Genomic DNA, 18,746 nt, shown 5'->3' with positions numbered 1-18,746 from the left:
AAGCAGCACAAGGCAGACAATATCATGACAATGCAAAACTGTTGCCGAGTTTTCTGCGAAAGCAATAAAAAAGTTTATGCTATCTACGCAGTAATAAACACCTCATCTGATCTCACTGAAATATTTCAAGGCTAGATCAAGGCGTAGATTTATTTCCTGGGACGATGAATGGGTTGAAGGTGCATAAAACACGCACAGCTGTTACGCGCTACCCCAATTCGCAGCGCTCCCTTTATCCCACACACAGTATATTAGACAACTAAATCCAGTTAATGTTCATGGCAAAAATGATGCAACTATCTTAGGCATCTTAACGTTTATCATGCAGCAAAACAAAAACAGTCAGGAAAATTGAATTACAAATTTTCCCATCCCTCAATTCAAACTCGTGACGGTTATATAGAAAAAGATTCCGCGTGATCATCATGTCGAAATGAATGATGGCGTAGCCTGAATGGTGGCGCAGTATTCGGGATCCGTACCCGAATACCCTCTAGCCCACTCATAACGACTAGTTATAACGAACACTCCCTTATTACGAACAAAGATCGGGCTACCGTAAAAAAATGATGGCGGCTCAACTCGTTAAGCCTGGATACGCGTAGCGAAAGCTACACTTAGCTTGTTCCGCTAACCGGCCGCGTTCTCTCATGGCGTTCCGGCTAGCGGATACCTTCTCATCCATATTTCCCCGACCTTCTTTCTTGATTTCGTCACTTTTTAAACACTAGGTTGGCTCAGATCGTACCGCTGAAAAGAATGGCCATTTTTTTAAGCTGCAGGATCAATGGAACCGAGGTGGTATAGTTATCTATGAAGCATTTCACGATCTTTTCGTTAAGCATCGCCTCGACAAGACGAATTACAACTCACTCGCAAAGTCCGAGATGTGAATGCTGCGCGCTGACCCCTGTTCCTTTACAGCTCAGTCATGTGCTATAGGCCATCGGCACTGCAGCGGAGGAACACCTTCACCCCTTCAAGGTTTGGTTTTCCCTTTATGAACTGTTTCGCAGGGACATGGCCTGTGAAGGGAACAATCAGTTCATATATATGCTACTGTGCTCCAAGGGTTCGTGCTGCAAACACCGTGACCTGACGGCTTCTACGACAGGGAGCATTTTCCGGAACGTGTACTGGCTGGTTGGGTCCCGCGGCGTTTGAATCCATAATGTGCAGCGCGACTCTAATTCTAAAAAACTGCTTTGCTGTCATGGGCTCGTCTTTTTCGGAAATGCTTGTCGATGCTTGCCAATACATTCAAGTTCCGGGGAATTTTAGAACTCCCTTGAAGAAGAGGATTCCACAAAAAATTTTGATTTCGTCGGGAGTTCCAAGCGCGTTTGTCTTTCTGGAGCACGTAGAGTCTTGGTCAAAAGTATTAAGGCCAAAGGCTTCTCGCTTCAGCCTCATAACAGAGCTATTACGGCGCTATTAAAGACCGGATGACTTTGAAATGCTAGCAGGTTTCTTGCGGTAGAGAAGCCGTCTGCTTGACTTGTGTTTTGAATGGTCTGCTACACGGAGCAATGTAGGAAAGTTCATTTCGCTGCAGCTGAACGCTGTGGCCTTGAGACTTTTGACCAAGACTGTACATGTTTGAATGTCGCTAGATCATGAAAGTGTGGGCCCAAAAATACTGAGAAGTATGCTGGCTGTAGGGTCCTCAGGCACTGATCCACCTTGAGGCTGGTAGGTGCTATCAGTGTTCTTAGGATGAAAAGCTTGGGACACCCAATTCAATGCATTCAATTCCTTCGATTACACATCTGGAACTTGCTTGTCCTGAGTGCTTGATGTTCCAGGCAATGCTCCTGCACCATGCTAGTTTTAGAACTCTCAACAAAAACACATTATTTCATAACCTCTAAAACACAAAACTGGCATCATTACTGTATTTCAGTGTCGTAAATCCACGAAAATTTCAGGGGGGCACACGGCTCTCGTGCTCCCCCCTCCCCTCGAACTAACAACTCCCAGATGCGGGTATGCCTCGATTTAGTAGCGGCAAAGCCGCCTCCGTCAGCAGAAGCCTAGCTGACAGGGGGAAATACAGTGGAGCAGATTGGACAGTCGACAAGAGAAGGCTCCAAAACATACGCTAGTGAAATTGGCCCTTACCGTCCAGCTATAAACGCTGCATAGTTCCCCATACGCACAGCTAAATGCGGCACACTGTGCCGCATTGTTTATGTTTTCCACTAGAATAGAACGGCATATTCGCCTGCGTTCCTAACGTACGAAAAGCTGATTAACTGAATACACCTCGTATTATCGGACATAACCCATGCGGATGTGGTCCTTGGGATTGCGAAGCCCTCTTTGAGATCTACAAAGCTACCAGCCTCGCTCGAAGGGAAGCTCTCTTATTTGAAAACGATAGGATTCCAAATTTCTCACTGCCTTAAGTGTTCTTGCTATGTAAGTAAAGCTAAGTCCATAACAATGCGCTCATATTGCGCTATGACACTTAAGCACCCTAGTGCGCTTACGAGGGGAACAGGTTACGCTTACGCTAAAGCCACCGTTTTTAGAAATTCCCCTCTTAAAGTGTTGCCTTACGAGCCACTGGAAACGATGGCACGCAGCACTCTTTTTATAACCCATTATTTCGGTTGTGCCCACCTTGCAACAACTCTTCGCTGGTACGAACCCGATGGTGCGCTTCTTGCTTTCTGCAACATATTTAGCTGCTACGCAAATGTTTGTTTACTGCTTCTTGTATTTCTCACTTTTTTTAAGAGCGAAATTTCGTCATGAAAGGTGGTGGTGGACCCCACCTTGAACAGAACAAAAGAGCCTTGTGCCATGGCGCTCTTTGGCCACAGACGCCATTGCGCCGTAAAAATTCATTATCGTAATTGTCATGAAAGTAAACGGGCCTGCACGGGCACAACGAGCACCGGTCCGGCCCAAGCCAGTCATTAGAAATTGATAGCGGGCCGCGGTCGGGTTTGGAGTCCGTACCAGAGTAGCGGCGAGTAGGGCAGGGCCCCGTTTAGATACCAGCTCGTGCAGACCTCTAGCGCAGAGTATAGTTATGTTTTGCTTCGTTCCTCGAATCTAAAGCCTGCACTTCGTCATTTAAGTATTCCAGTTCAGCGGTTGTACTATTCCGTAGCATTTAACCAGCATCTTCCTCGCGATACAATCACAGCCTCAATGTTCCTTTATTTTTGGCCCATAAAAGCCATGGGCCAGAGATGGTGGGAGATTCACAATTTTCAAATAAGACTGGCAGTTCCAAGAAACTGAGGGTGACGGCGGTAGGCATTGCTTAATGTTTTTTACTCATTTCCTTTTTTTTTAATAAAGACGGCCAGTTGATATGTAGTTTGATGCATACCACCAAGGCTAGTCTCATCTGTCAGCGCATCTCGCGCTCTGTTAAAAGGTTCGCCAAGCTTGAACAAGAACCCGAAGAAAGCTTCCAAGCTTTGCGTGGTGCCCATCCTCGAACGCGCAGTACTACGTACCCGTTCACATCTCCGTCTCAAATTTAATCGATGCCAGCAAAAGCAGACTTAAACACAATCATACGCAGTCATATGGCATGTCCTATGTACGTTGTCAGACTAATTGTGATGGCGCTGTTTTTTTTTAAACATCTGATTCTGCTGAGCCATTCTGTGGAAGGGGAGGACTCATCGCTCCTGCAGCTTCCCTGTGTTGCATGTGGTGCTAGGATAATTCGACGCTGACCGAGTAGTCCCGAGACAAATCATTCAAGGGGGCCTCTCGCATGCTGTGCCCCCCTACCCTATAGCGAAGGGGGGGGGTCAGAGACCCCGTGATTTACACCACTGCCGTATTGTGTGTGTCCAGCTAAGTGTCCTCATCATAAGAGATGTGTCAGGAATATCATTTTGAATTTAAATAAATTTTCGGGTGTGTGTGTTGGGTTTAATGGCACATAGGCAGCTAAGGCCATCATGCACCAAGCAGAAGGTATTGAAGCTTTCTGCAGAATTTTATAAAAAGTGAGAAGGTTATAGTTTACGATGGCTTAACGGCCTAAAATGTTAGTTTTACTACCAAATGATGCCAAAGGAAGGACATTTCAAAAATGGCCGCTAGTAAAAGGAAGTGGGGTAACCTCTGCAACCATTCTTGGCTGGGCAAGGATGTCGAGGCTCTCAATCAAATAAAGACCTCAGCCTTTTTCTCAGGAATGAATGCCTGAGGTGTGGTTAAAAAATTGTTTCTTGTAATAAACTGTCCCTATTCTATTAAATCTACAATTTGTTTAAAACACCTGCAACCATTAAAAACTTAAAATTGTCAGAAATAAGCAAGTGCATCTTCACCTAAGACCATTGCTGCATGGAATATGGTACATAATCATTATAAAAAACTGTAGAATGCCTTTTCCTTAGTGTTTCGAGTTTTTTGCATGAAAATATAATTGTTTACAGTTAACTTATCTTCGCATAATTCACATTCGGGTTTGTCTTATGTTAGTAGGAAATTATGTGTGAAGTGTGTGTGTCCTATACGAAGACAGCGGATAATCACTTCCCTGAAATGTTCCTGGTGTGTACAGGACTTCCATTCGCCTGAAACTGGTTTTACGTGGTTTTAGTTACTTCGTTGTTTCATACGGACTGCCATTTTTGTCTTATGCTACGATGAACTAAATTAATGCAATCTTTAAACCATATGTTCTTTTTTAATTGCTTGTCATGAGCTTGAGCAGCACACAAGTCTGTTCTCTCATTGCCTTCAATTCCAATATTACTTGGTACCCAGTTTTGTTTTGTCCTTGAGCTGTTGCTCTTACAATGTTGTCTATGATGTCACCAACCATAGGAGTAATTGCATTTTTAGAGTGGAGAGCAGTAAGTACTTAGGGAGTATGCAAATAAGTTTGCGAGGTTTTCGTTTACTATTTGTTCATGGCTACACAGGTGGCATAAAATTCAGCAGTGAAAATTGATTGGCACTGTGAAAGCCTACTTCATTCCTATTCCCTTGTACCACTGCGCTTCCAAAATAAACATCTGTTTTCGAGCGATCTGTATAAAAAGTACTGTATTTTCCTCCCGAGTGCTAGAAATTCTTGTATATGTTGTTGTGGAACTCGTTTTTTACAGAGCTGTGTAAGAACGAAAATGGTAGCATGGAGAGAGGATCTTGTCTTCGAGCAATGCCAGGCAATATGCCCAGTAGGCCGAGGTTTTGGCACATCTCTTCAATACGCAAGAGCAGTGGCCTAGTAGTCTGCGGTTTTGTTGTTAGTGTTCCAGATGGGCACTTTGTGACTATTTGGTGACAGATGTGTTTAGGCAGTGAATGGATTTCAGAATGTATGAACACATGAGCTTTGTTCTTTTGTCTGTGATGGTTTGTTTGTTTCTACAAAAAGGCTGTCTATGGGTGACGTTCTGTATGCACAAGTGGAAAGAAGCAAACCTAAATTATGTATTGGGTCCAGTTGTCTAAGGTACGACAGTCTTGCTGACCCATACACTATACCTCCATAACCCAGGGTAGAGCGCATTACAGAGCAGTAAATTTGTAAGACATGACCTGTTGGCACCCCAGCATTTCCACGACCACACATTTATGTGAGCCGTCAAATGTTATATCTAGAAATTTATGCTTTTTACAGGCAATTCTATTTCATTCAAGTGAAGGGTGGGATCTGCCTGTACACCTCGTCTGAGTGAGAAAAGAATGGCCACTGATTTCTGTGGTGAAAACCAGAAACTGTCTGCTCATATTGCGTTTATTTATTGTTCATTGTATTTGTCTGATTATTGCTGGAGGATGTGCAAGCTGTCTGGAAGTTGTCTACATAGGCTGAATACAAATTATTTGGGTTTATTTTAATAAGAATTCATTTTTACAACAGTGTTGTGCTTAAAATACACCCCTGAGGTACTCCATTTTCCTGAATGAACTTCCTCGAAAGGGTTGTACCCAGGCGCAAATGAACGGTTAGATAATCAATCTTTTAGGCAGTTCAGCATTCAGCTTCGGGTGCCAAGTTCGGGAGGGTCTTGAAGAAACCTGAACCTCCAGGCCGCATCATATGCCGTCTAAATCGAAAAATACAGCAAGACAGTGTTGTTTATGAACAAAAGCTTCTTGGACATTACGTTTAAGACAAACTATGTGATCTATAGTGGAGCATCCATTTTAAAACCGCACTGATGGTTGTCAAGTTCACAAGATTGAAGGACAAAAGTTAATGTTATATTCAGGACACTTTCAAAGGATTTGGTGAGGCAACTGGTGAGGACTCTGGGTCCATGCTAGGCGAGGTTGGCAGCTTCCCAGGTTTAAGAAATGGTGCAATATTAGCTTCTTTCCAGGCTTCGTGTATTTTCCGATAGCCAAACTTTGTTAAAAAAATCTTAAAAGTGCCTCTACAGCACGCTGGGAAAAATTGGCCAGCATTTCAGCGTATTTGGTCAGGTCCTGGAGCAGTTTTTTGCCGACAGACAGTACTCTACTGATTTCCTCGAGGGTAATTAATTTGCTGTATTCCTCGTTAGCAACACTTGTTGGAAGCATTTTTTGGCTATATTTTTGCATTTTAGAAAAGACTGGGTATAATGTGACGAACTAGAAACTGCAGCAAAGTGGTCCCCTAATTGGTCTGCCTGTTTCATTATACTTGTTTACCAGGTGTTGTCAAAAGCGGAATTGTGAGAAGCTGCCATTGAATTTTCTTACCTGCTCCCAAATTTTATTAACACGATTTGACCGTTTATGGATGAGACATGACTGTGCCATGATTTCTCGGCACTACGACAGACGTACCGAGCTTTAGCTCTTGCCTTTATAAAATTTACAAGGTTCTATCGTCTGCAGTACCTGCAAAAAGTACCCCAAGCTTTACTTTGTCATTTTTTTGCAACCTTACAATCTGGTGTCCACCACTTTTGCAATTTTGCCATACCATTCCCGAAGACTTAGGAATAGCTAAGTGTGTGGCAGCTAAGATGCAATCTGTGAACATAGCATTTATTTCATTGACGTGAAGATTTTCTATTTTTCCTAAAGTGGCTTCTGCTCTAAAATGTTGCCAGTCTGCTAAAGAAAGCTTCCATCACGGTTTTGTTAAGATGACTTCCGGTGATGTTAAAACTGATTATTACAGACCATTTATTATTGCTAAAAACAAACTGTGATCTACAAGACAAATCTAAATAGCTCATTTTCCCAGAGGTTGGGGAGCAGTAAGTGGTTTTACCAGAATTCAACAGGCAAATATCGCTGCTCAGAATAAAATTCTCCGATTTTACCTCAGGTGTGATTTACTGCCCCAGAAAGAATGTGCATTAAAATCGCCAACTACTGATAAAGCTCTGGTAGCCGATCTAAAACATTTTCCATTCTAACTCATGTATTGTTACCGTGAGATGGTCAACATATATACAGCGCATTCATTGTTTTGTGTGTAAGCAGAATGGCTGCAACAGCTTCAAATTTTCGGCTGTGTTGTCGTCGAGCCTCCTTCTTCCTGCAGCATGCTTGCAGATACCTGGAAAAATGTGGTTTTCTTCATGAGTGAGAGTGACACCGCGCACTCAGAAAAAAGAGTGTGCCGGGAGAGCCGGGTTTGAGACGTAGTGTCCCCTAACACTAACATTCAGAAGTGCATGCAAGGCTGTACACGTTTATAGCAAAAGTGACAGCTTTTATTCCAGTCACGGGACCTTATGCCAATAAATAAATGCCAATATTTTTGTCAGTGCATATTTAACAGTGAAAAATAAAATAAGCACTTACTGTTCGCTGCGTAGAAAGTAGTCGCATCCATTTTTCCTGCACTTTTCAGGCATTTTGTTGACTCATGTGAGATGGCACCAGTTGTCCAATAAAGTGGCTCAGGGTGCGTGTTTTGGCACATTAAAAACGGCGGTTTTAGTCGCACTACTGCACAGTATTAGTGCAATGAGCGCCCAAGAGAGAGAACTAGGAGGCACCGTAGCTTGCCGTTGCTGTCAGAAAACGTTCATTTCCCATCAGAGCAGAGATTGAAGAGCATCTTCCAGCTCCCATGATCTCTGCAAATAAGTGCCAACACCCAAAAAACAAAAATGGTGGCATTGAAACTGCAGTTAACTGTCAGCCAAGAGTGATCCGACAGGCTGAAAGGTCAGTTGGCTAAAAGGTCACCATTAAGCCATCACTAAGCGCTTGGCTATGAAAGTGAAATAGGAGTAAATCAATGGTGAAAATAGCATCGCTTGCACATATGTTCTTGTCCACTCATTATTGGCATTCATTTCGACTATTTGCACATCTTTCAGACAATACTGACCATCTACTACTTTATATGCTGTATTCAATGGCTGCACATTTGATAGATGGAACAAACAAAAGACATGGCAGTTATTATTTATTCAATAATTACCCTACTTTGCCTGAAGGCATTAAAGCAGGGGGGATGCACTACAGCCATTCTTAAGTGCTCGTGCGTTAAACGAAGAAGCTATGAAAATGCCATGCACCTTTTTCACAGCGCTCATTAGCCCATCAGTAGAGTTTGCCGTAACTCTAAAATAATTACCGTTACTCAGCATCCTGTCAGCATCAGAAGGTAAATATATTACAACACCAAACGCCAGTTGCTTTTGAAAAACTGGTCTACTGAAAGAAGCCACTCAAGAGGGAACTGAAAACGACTTGAGATTTTAATGTAGCATACAACACAACTTGACTCTACCAGTGACAGCTACAAACCAAATGTCAAACTGTTTAAAAGGTGTACAACCTTACCATATTTTTGCCTGAAAAAAAAAAAAAAACCCTTCATCTGTGTTGAACACGAAATTTGTGGGCAGAACATATGAGCTGGAAAATTACAAGTGACAAAACTATAGCAGTGCAGTCTTGACCGTTTCATTACTTGTGCACCTTCTCGTTTTAGAACTGCCTGCAAACAGAAAGTAACTTATTTGAACTGCACTGCTGGTCTTACAAGTGCAAACATAAACACGCACAAACACTAGCAGCCCACCACTGACAACTTTGCCTTGAATGCTCTAATTGAAGTGGTGTATGTACAAAAGATGACATCCAAAAAGCTAGCAGAACACACAACTGCACGTGTATAATAAAACAAAAATGCAACAGACACATGGGATTCAAAGCACACGAGGCTCCTCAGCTGGAACAAGGGTGGAATGAAAAAGTTCTTGCATATCTTTCAAATAATGTTATTATGCAGGTACGTGAAATATAAACTCCCTCCTTAAAATTCAAAGCACCGCAGATTTCTTTGGCAAACCTAAAAGGCAGGCAACTTGGACAATTATTGTAATGTAAAAACTGCACATTCGCTCACTATACATAAGCACCCGAGAACAGTATAAATGAAATGCCATCGACAAAACACTCAGGGTGAAACAGAACGACACGCTCAACAATGGCAGCTGCGGACACTGAGCTACCAGCCCCAACGTTGATGCACAATTGTGTTAGGTTAGTGCTTGGCTCAGTATATCACTTTATCACTTCTGAAGCCAAAAAGAAAACTTCCCACAGGCTATAATAGAGAGGCTGCTTCTAGACTTGTGAACAATCGGCCTCACTTCAATCAAGGAAACGCCCCACTGCTATCATGCTTGCTCAACTTTCAGAAGCATGAGGTCCCTCCTCTTTACCCACATCACCACAACGAAAACTAACCAGTACTGCTAATGAATGCTATCAACTCCCTACTTAAGCCTTTCACAACACTTAGATTCCTTTCGGCTGAAGGCCTTTATCAAGGCTTCAGTGTTTTTCCCTTAAACAATACTAACCTTGACCGTGTCAAGAAACCTTCCAGTCTCCGCAGAAACGACAGAGCAATCCTGTTATCAACAACTTCACAATTTTTCAGTCGTGCGAGATTTCACCAGGAGTGTGCGCTATGATTACAATATGTGCTGCTAGAACAATTAGTTGCCGAGAACTTTCTCAATGCACTTCATACATGCACTGGACTTTTCTTTGAGCAAGCAACTTCATGACATGAGAAATCTACTTGCAAAAGCACAGCAAAAACAAAATGCTTCAGTCAAAAAAAATAGGTCCAAAAGGCGGCAGCCATGACTGCACAGTAGGTCAGCTGACTCTGTAACTCCCTGTCCACTTGAGGCAAAGCATCCTAGCAAAGCGTTGGGAACCTCAAATCCAACAGTATCCAGCTTCAGACCCCGTAGTTGAACTTGACCTTCATGAGGTATTGTATGGTAACTTGAGCAGTGTCATACACAATGTACCTGGGAGGGGAGAAATGTTAAGGAAAAAAAGGCAACCCAGGTGTAAGGAAAAAAAGTCAACCCAGGTGTAAAAAAAGAAGCAGCTCTTGAGCCATCTTTCTTGATACGTATCTAAGACACATAAGATGCAATTGGAACCCAATGTCTGTGTCAACAAAAATACCCAACTTGGTGGCTAACGAAAAAGGTTCAACTTAAATTATGGACAATGCAGAGAACTATGGGAAAGAAAACGAGAAATATAGCGTTAAGGGACAGGAGAAGGGCAGAGTGTGTGAGAGAGCAAACGCGGGTAAATGATATCCCAGTTGAAATCGAAGAAATGGGCTAAGGCAGGGCATGTAATGCGAAGGCAATATAACTGATGTTCGTTAAGGGTAGCGGACTGGATACGAAGTGAAAGCAACATAGCAGGGGGTAGCAGAGGTTAGGTAGACGGACGAGATCAGGAAGTTTGCGGGGATAAGGTGGCCGCTCCTGGAAAAGGACAGGGTTAATTGAAGAGATATAGGAGAGGTCTTTGTTTTTCTCAGTGGGCATAGTCAGACTGCTGATTATGATGACCCATGTACTTAATACCTTGCTTCATGAATGTAAAACTTCTCTATCAACAAGTACACAATTTTTTTCTTGAGGCAAAAAAGAAACAGTTAAACCTGGATACAAGGATATTCAAACGTTCATAATTTTTGTTTCATTTACTTTGTGTGGGCTTGAAAGAACAATCCAAAACGAAATCCAAAATGACAAATGGAAATGAAATCTCCAAGCAAGACGTTATACTAACCACCCCTCCCCCACGATCGTGCTGCTAATGCAACTGTGGCAGCCGCCACTACTGTCTACACCTCCAGCTCGCACAACACCACTGCATATGGGGCGGGGAGAGTAGAGGGGACGCAGCAGCCTCTTCTGCGCGTCGCCTTTCTCGGTCCGCCCAGCCGTCGCCCTAGGAAATAGATTCGTGTCTTCGCCCCACCAACGCTCATCACCGTTCCCCAAGCACCTTCCTGAACACTATCTACTGCGTACCTATCTAGGATCCTGAGCCACCCCGCATCCGGCGCACATTTACTATCGGTGTTGGAATCACGCAAGCAACCGGGTGGCAATGAAGGGCATGCACTGCCCGCCCTGTGCCTTTTGATACGATTGCATCTACCGTATATACTCGCGTAATGAACCCACTTTTTTCCCAGAAAAGTCGACATCAGTTTGGGGGGAGGGTTCATTACTTGGGAAAAAAAGTTTCAACAGATTTTTTTTTTTAGAAGGGTTCAGATTTCATATACCTCCGTCCCTCTGTCATCAACAAACACACAGGTCAGGCGCAATTCTGTGGTAGCCAGCCGGTGGCGCCCGCCAAACACAGCGGTGAGATAACGCGAACATGCTGAACACCGGCCCCAAAGGGCAGGCGCGTATTTTTTACACGAGGTTAAAAAAACACACAGGATGGTGACGAGTGCGAATGTTTAAGCCTTAGCTTACAGGACACTCTTGGCACTCTGCCAAGTTCGCAGAGAAACTTATGCAAGCAAATACAGTAATTTCTGCTATGAATAAGATACGACAAAAGACAGCGCATTAGCTTCATTGGTTATCTAGTTTCGTGGAATGCATTGTATCGTGCATAAGTGAACATTACCTAGAACAGCACCACTGTGATCAACGTCCAAACAAGAAAAAAATCGTTTTCAAAATCCTTGCAAACACAGCTCATGTATATTGGCCAGAAAAGGATACTCATTGTAGAGCAGGCTGGAGCCGCCAGCCTTGGTGTCCTTGACAGATGGCCCCAAGGGCACCTCAACGCCATCAGGCCTGAGCACCTTGTACTTTGGGTCCGGGTACGTCATGCCGACACCTGGATCACCGAACATTTGCATCTTGCAATCCCCAATGACCTTGTTTGCATCTCATGATAAAATACACAATTTACAGCTTCTTTCAACAACAGGAGAAGACGGGGGACTTGAGAGGCAGGTGCAAGTAGGCATAGGGATAGTTATGATGGGCACTGAAGGTCCTTACGTGCTGTGAATGCGAAAGCATAATTTTACCTGAAGGCCTTTACACTAAAAGCCTTAACCACAAAGGCCTTCACCTAAAGGCCTCTACCAAAGACCTTTGACCTAAAGAACTTTATCCTGAAGGTATTTACCCCGAAGGTCTTCACCCTAAAGGCTGCTTGACCTAAAGGCCTTTACCTGTATATAAAGGCCTTTATCATTGCCAATGTCATTAATGACCCTCACCATTTAGTAACATCACTAACTATCCCTATAAGTAACTACTACTGTCGTCTAATGTCTTTGCTTCACTGCCTATGATCACTCATTAGTATCTTATACGCAGTCTACTGCCGATGGCATGCAAGATCATTGTGACACCTTGAGGTTTAGTACCATTTTTCTTGGTCAGTGCCGCCGGATTTCATTGCTGATGAGCCATATAATGCTGTCACATTAAAAAAATTACAAAGGAATTACAAAGCAAGGCACAGAGGCTACAAGTGGCAATTACAGTGGACTCACAACTAGTCTGACTTCGTGGCCCCCATCAGCGAAATGTGTATCAAAAGCACTCCCATTAATTCAAACCCTGCACAAGTCTGCGAAACTTTCAGCCCTCTCTGAGTCTGAATAATCTTTATTCAACTGCAAGAAGGTAGAAGGCAACACATCGCCAGCAAAGACTTCATTCGTGGCCTTGGCATTTCACATGCCAGCCAATGCAAACTGAGCTCCTGATAGCTCAATATAGCTATCAATAGCTAGTAAACTGCAATCAATTTACCACGCTCCAAAAACACTTCCCTGTATGACCAGTTCTTTCACAGTACCACCCAGGTGTCAAAGAAACGGCCACACAGTGAAGCGACGAAACGGGCCCAGTGTGCACATGCGTGAGGTGCGTGCTATTTGCAGCCTGTTTTGCTGCTGTTTTATCAGAGTGCTGCACAATCATTGTTCAAGAACTGGTCAGATGTACAAAGAGGTTTAGTATGCTCTCGTCACACTGCAACTGTTTAACAATAATGCGCACAAGACCAACACTTCATCTTAACCATATTTTGGGGTGTTTTTTTGCACTGTTTCGACAGGATATCGTTCAAATATTCCAGGTGTGCTAAGCTCATTAGAAAATTTAGTCCAGCGGAGTTGGTTCAAACACCCAAGCTACCGCTACAAGACTCAACAGTGGCAGGCTCACCCTTTGTGGAATGGTAATTTGGAGGCAACTTGGTAATGAAGTCAGCATTCTTTCGCTCATACCTGAAATGGGAAAACAAGATATATATGAGATTTATGAGATTTAACATCCCACAGTGACTCAGCCTCTAAGGGAAGCTGCACTGGAGGTCTCTGGATGATTTGAAACACCTGTGGTTCTTTAACGTGCACCAAGATGGCACAATGCACAAGCCTCTAGCACCTCGCCGCCATCGAAATGTGAGCACAGTGGCCGGGATCAAACCAGCACCTTTAGGAACAGCAGCCGAGCACTACAGATACATGCATATATATCAGCAAACAGAACATGGAGACCATTCTAAAGAATTTTTTTTCCTCGATGCTCAACTCCAACTAGCATGACAGGGCCAAAGATGGACGAAAAAGACATTCTTAATTTCAAACACCCACTAAAAGAAACTCGGTACGTGTATAGAAAGAAACTGCACAAAGCTATAATATCCAGGCATTGGAACCCCATGCATCCAGGAACTGCTGGTCTTCCTCATCCCGCAAAGCACTCTCTTAACCAACCGTGGTAGCTCAGTAGCACTGTCATTCGGCTGCTGATCCAAACGGCATGGGTTTGGTCCCAGCCACAGAAGACACATTTCAATGAAGGTGAAATAAAAGCACCCACGTGCTGTGTCCACGCATGTTACACAGCTCCGGATGGCCTGAATTAATCCGAAGCCGTTCATTGCGCCATCTCTCAGAGCCCATGCATTGCTTCGGGACATTAAACCCCACAATCCACAATTTATATCACCTCCTTCGTGGTGGTATGCCTGAACTTAATCTGTTGGCAACGCATGCAAGTCGCATCTGTTATTCAGAGCACACACAGCACACAGCATTTCTGGAATTACAATGGGCATACATACAGGGTATAACTCCATTGTTACGTTTCCCACCGGACCACAGAAAAAAAAGAAGTACCATCCAGGAAATGAAGAAGCTGGCAAGTGCACGTAAAAATAATAACCATCACGTTTGATTATTTTTTAAACTTCTAGCAAGAGAAGCATGCTGCCCTGCAACTTGCAAGGCTTACAGGCTCTCACTATAATGCACAAACAAACTGTCCTAAACATCCTGCAATGGCTCTCTCTCTCTGTGCCTGAGCAGCTACAAAGGAAGGGAAGGGAAGGGAAGGGAAGCAGCTACGAAGGAGGGCATACCAAACAAGTTAAATCTGGGTACGCGCGCGTTGTTCTGTGTCGTTTTCACAGTAGCCGCTTCAATCTTGCACAATAACTGTTTATAAGGACCTATAAACTGTGTTCTTAAGCTTCAGGCAACAAGGCAAACAAATGCACATGACAGGGACATAATTTAGAGCCAACCCACACAACTTTATCTCATACTGTGCTGCATGCGCGGCATAATTTCGTTCTCACGCCTTCAGTCATTTGCATTCGCGACACGGCAGCAATAGAACTACGCCGACAGTCACAAGGCTCATGCCGCCCTTAAGTGCACTCAGCATCCAGTGCAACATGGCAGAAGCCACTGATGGAGTTCAGATCCCACTTTAGTCGGTTCGCAGCCACCATTTCGAGCGTGCTAAACATCGGTTGTCAAAATGCCAGCATGAGGTACAGCACTAAAGCGAAATGAAATTCGCGATGCAGCATGCAGGCATGCTGCCACAGTTGTGTGCTATAGTGATGCGACAGGCGGGTCTGTATTGCAAGGGTTTCTGCAAGAGCTTGGACAGGACTGGCTCACGGCAATGTACCAGCCAGGAAAACGCAGCACCCAGGAGCATAACAGCGGGGTTTTAGTGTAGTAATACAAGTGCAAATTTCTAAAAACCTCCCATCGAAAATGGAACCTGTGGCATAGCATAAAAACAGAGTTCATTTAACATGAGACAGCAAATACAGTATAAACACGTGTAAGGGCCACACTTTTTTTTTTTTTTTCCAGATTTGAGGGTCAATTTTTGGGGTGTGGCCCATACACTTGATTTACAACAAAAAACTTTCTAAAGGTATGAACACTCCGGTCAGGAAATCAGCGGCATTTATTCTACATTCAATCGCCACTCGCGGTGTATTCCCACTCTGAGCTGGTGCTGTGCTCCGGTGCACACTCATCCCACAAGAAGTCGCGCAGCACGTCTGCCGTCAACGGCTAGGCGTTGTTCCGCGCTTCCATCACTTGAGCGGAGCAGCTCTTCCAGTTCAGGAAACTTGCACGGCTTGCCTCGGAAAGCGCGCTTTTTGCAGCTTGTGCTCCTGAATGCATCCTTTTGGTTGCACCATCGTCGGACGCACTTCTCGGCCACGTCGAATTTCTTGCCTGCGATACGCTCGCCGTGTTCGATAGCAAACTCCCAGCCGTGTAGCTATTAAGTTGCTTGCCTTATCGTGCTAAAACTGCTAAAACTACAACGCTCCGCGGCAGCATGCGAAAGCCACAACTAACACCCGTGCCTTTGACAGCAATAAAATGCTAGAGCTGGTGATGGTGATAGAGCTGGTGATATTTATCGGCTTTTCGCCGGCGCAAAAGGCGCCATCTTGAATTGAGGTGGATTTATGCTGCAGTTGGCTTGGCTTGACACACTTTCGACACCTCATTGTTGCCAGTAGAGGTCCTTGCGATCTCTGACACTTCGAGGTGGCAGCCGGATTGTCATCGCCACCAACTTGCTTTTGTCGCGGGCAGTTATCGCTTGTCCCATACGTTGAAAATTGGTTGGTGGGGGAAGGAAATTGTGCAGGAGCTATCTCACATCTCGGTGGGAAGGGATAAAGGAGAGACTGAGAGAAGAAAGGAAGAAAGAGGTGCAGTAATGGAGGGCTCCGGAATAATTTCGACCACCTAGGGATCTTTAATGTGCACTGGCATCGCACAGCACACAGGCGCCTTTGCGTTTCGCCTCCATCGAAACGCGGCCACCGTGGTCAGGTTCCAACCTGGGTACTCCGGATCAGTAGCCGAGCGCCCTAACCACTAAGCCACCGCGGCGGGTCTCATACGTTCGCCATTTGCCATTCCGTAATTTGGGTTTCTCTGACCACGTTGACCGAGTGGTGCTCAGTCTTCACGAAGTTACATTTGTTTGCCGTTTTGTGATTGCGTCCAGCGGTTCCGCCGCTTTGAAAGAAAAGTGCCTTATCTTTGCGTGTGTTTAACGAGCGGTGTGGTGCACTCTCGGATTGTGGACAACATGGCCCCGCCAGGTCCGTCAAAGAAGCATGGGAAGTATTCCAACTAAATGCGGTGACCTTGCTGTCTAGCGTGTACGGTGAAAGCACAACCTTAGCGCAAATACAGGCACAAATCGTCGCCAGCAAGAGAAATTTGCCAGAAGGTAAAATCAGCGACATATTTAAGCCAATTTCATCTCGATAAAGTGATTTTTTTGTACTTCACGGATTTTTCAGACTTTTCGATTATTCGGACCATTTTTCGGGTCCCTTCGTGTCCGAAAAATCAGTCGGCGACTGTATTTCCTTCTGGAAAACAGGGTGCTGCCCATACACGGGTGCGGCCCTTACATGCGTTTAAACGGTACGCACCCAGGTTCTTCTTGTAGGCTCAAGCACAAGAACTTTCAACTAAAACGGACATGTAAGTGACAGGCAGCAATACACTGACCAAGTACAGTGAAAGCTCGTTAATTCGAATTCCACGGGGACGCTTAACGAGTTCGAATTAAGCCGAATTCGAAATAACGAAAGGCATGAAAAAAAACGCCAGAAACGAGACTGGGTTGCTAGAAAACACTTGCAACTCACTTTATTCATTGACGAAAGTAATCAGTGATCACTTTCTGCTTTTTTTCTTTGAAAGCAATGTTCATCACTTTGCTTTCCAAAGTGCGACATTGACGCAGAGCATCATCCTCGCCCTCCTCAAAACTGAAAAACAGGCGCGCGACACCGATCGCCTCCATCACTTGCGAAGCTGAAGGCCGCACTGGCGCCTCTTCTTCGTCGTCTTTTTCGTCGTCATCGACGACAGGTTCTTCGCCCGTTACCTGCGCGATGATGTCCTCGTCGGTCAAAGCACCACACACCACTGCACTGTTGTCTACGTCGATGTAGTCGTCGAAGCTGACATCTTCCAGCGCATCACGCAAACCTGCGGGGATGATCCACTCCTGACTTGGCTCACAAGCTGCTTCCGTGCCTGGGCCCTCATCGGCCACACTGAAGCCACAGTGCCGGAAACAGTTAGAAACTGTTGCTGCCGTGACCTGATCCCAGGCACGCACCAACATATGCAAAGCTGTGAGCAGTGTCACAGAGTAGTCCGTGCCCGCGCACAAAACCAAGCGTTCCAACATGTGGCGCCTGTAAAATGACTTTACATTCTTAATGACGCCCTGGTCCATGGGTTGCAGAGCTGCAGTTGTGTTCGGCGGGAGAAAGGCCAGCTTAATAGTCTTCAGTTCCACATCAACCATGTGTGCGGAACAATTGTCCACAATAAAAAGAACCTTTCTTCCACTCAGTTCAAACTTGCGGTCGAGCTTGATCAGCCACTGTCTGAATATTTCCCGCGTCATCCACGCTTTACGATTAGCGGTGTATTCCACTGGCAGCGTCCGGATGTTCTTGAAGCAGCGAGGCTTCAGGGCCTTACCTACGACGAGCAGGGGCAGCTTCTCCGTCCCGGTCATGTTTGCTGCGACCAAGACGGTTACGCGCTCCTTGCTACGCTTCCCGCCTGCACAGCTGTCTCCCTTGTAAGTCATCGTCTTACTTGGTAGCAGCTTGTAGAAGAGCGCTGTTTCATCCGCATTGAATATATCATGCGGCGAATAGGCTTCCAGGTACTCCCGCAAAGCACCCATTTGCCACGTCGTGCATGTCTCGCTGTTGACATCTTTGCTTTCACCCGACAAAGCGCGAAACACGATGTTGTGCCTGTCCCGGAAGCGATGAAGCCAGCCTTCTGAGGCGTTGAAACCTTCGATGTGAAGGCGAAGCGCGTAGTCTGCTGCCTTCGTCATGACCATCGGGCCACTCACTGGAATGTCCTGGCTTCTCATCTCTCTTATCCAACTGACCATCGCGTGCTCCAATTCCGGGTGCTTCGCAGGCCGAAGTCTCTTGCGACTGCTGGCGAAAACTTCGTTTTCATAGGCATCCTCAATCGCTCTCTTGTTCTTGATATAAGTTGAGAGCGTGCTTTTAGGGATGCCATGCTTCTTCGCAATTTCCAATTTGCTTGCCTTCCCGGCATCCACTTCATGAAGGATTTCTACCATCTCCTTGAGCGTTTTGGCGCTGTAGCCTTGGCCGCGAGAAGACATTGCGAACTCCGC

At 45.0% G+C, this 18,746-nt stretch overlaps 1 protein-coding gene across 1 annotated transcript in view; it reads right to left on the bottom strand.

Moving 5' to 3' along the window:
* Nucleotides 1-8,630: 8,630 nt before the first annotated feature.
* Nucleotides 8,631-18,746, bottom strand: part of LOC144104285 (poly [ADP-ribose] polymerase 1-like) — a 58,767-nt gene continuing 48,651 nt past the window's right edge. Inside the window, exons 23-25 of the mRNA XM_077637184.1 lie at nucleotides 13,440-13,501; nucleotides 11,970-12,090; nucleotides 8,631-10,223 (exon numbers count right to left, since the gene is read on the bottom strand). Of these exons, the coding sequence (XP_077493310.1) occupies nucleotides 10,151-10,223; nucleotides 11,970-12,090; nucleotides 13,440-13,501 (256 nt within the window). The 3' untranslated portion in view covers nucleotides 8,631-10,150. The remainder of the gene's footprint in view (nucleotides 10,224-11,969; nucleotides 12,091-13,439; nucleotides 13,502-18,746) is intronic.

Source organism: Amblyomma americanum, chromosome 9 (assembly GCF_052857255.1).
Source record: "Amblyomma americanum isolate KBUSLIRL-KWMA chromosome 9, ASM5285725v1, whole genome shotgun sequence".
Lineage (NCBI taxonomy): Eukaryota > Metazoa > Arthropoda > Arachnida > Ixodida > Ixodidae > Amblyomma > Amblyomma americanum.
This window is presented reverse-complemented; position numbering and strand designations above follow the sequence as displayed.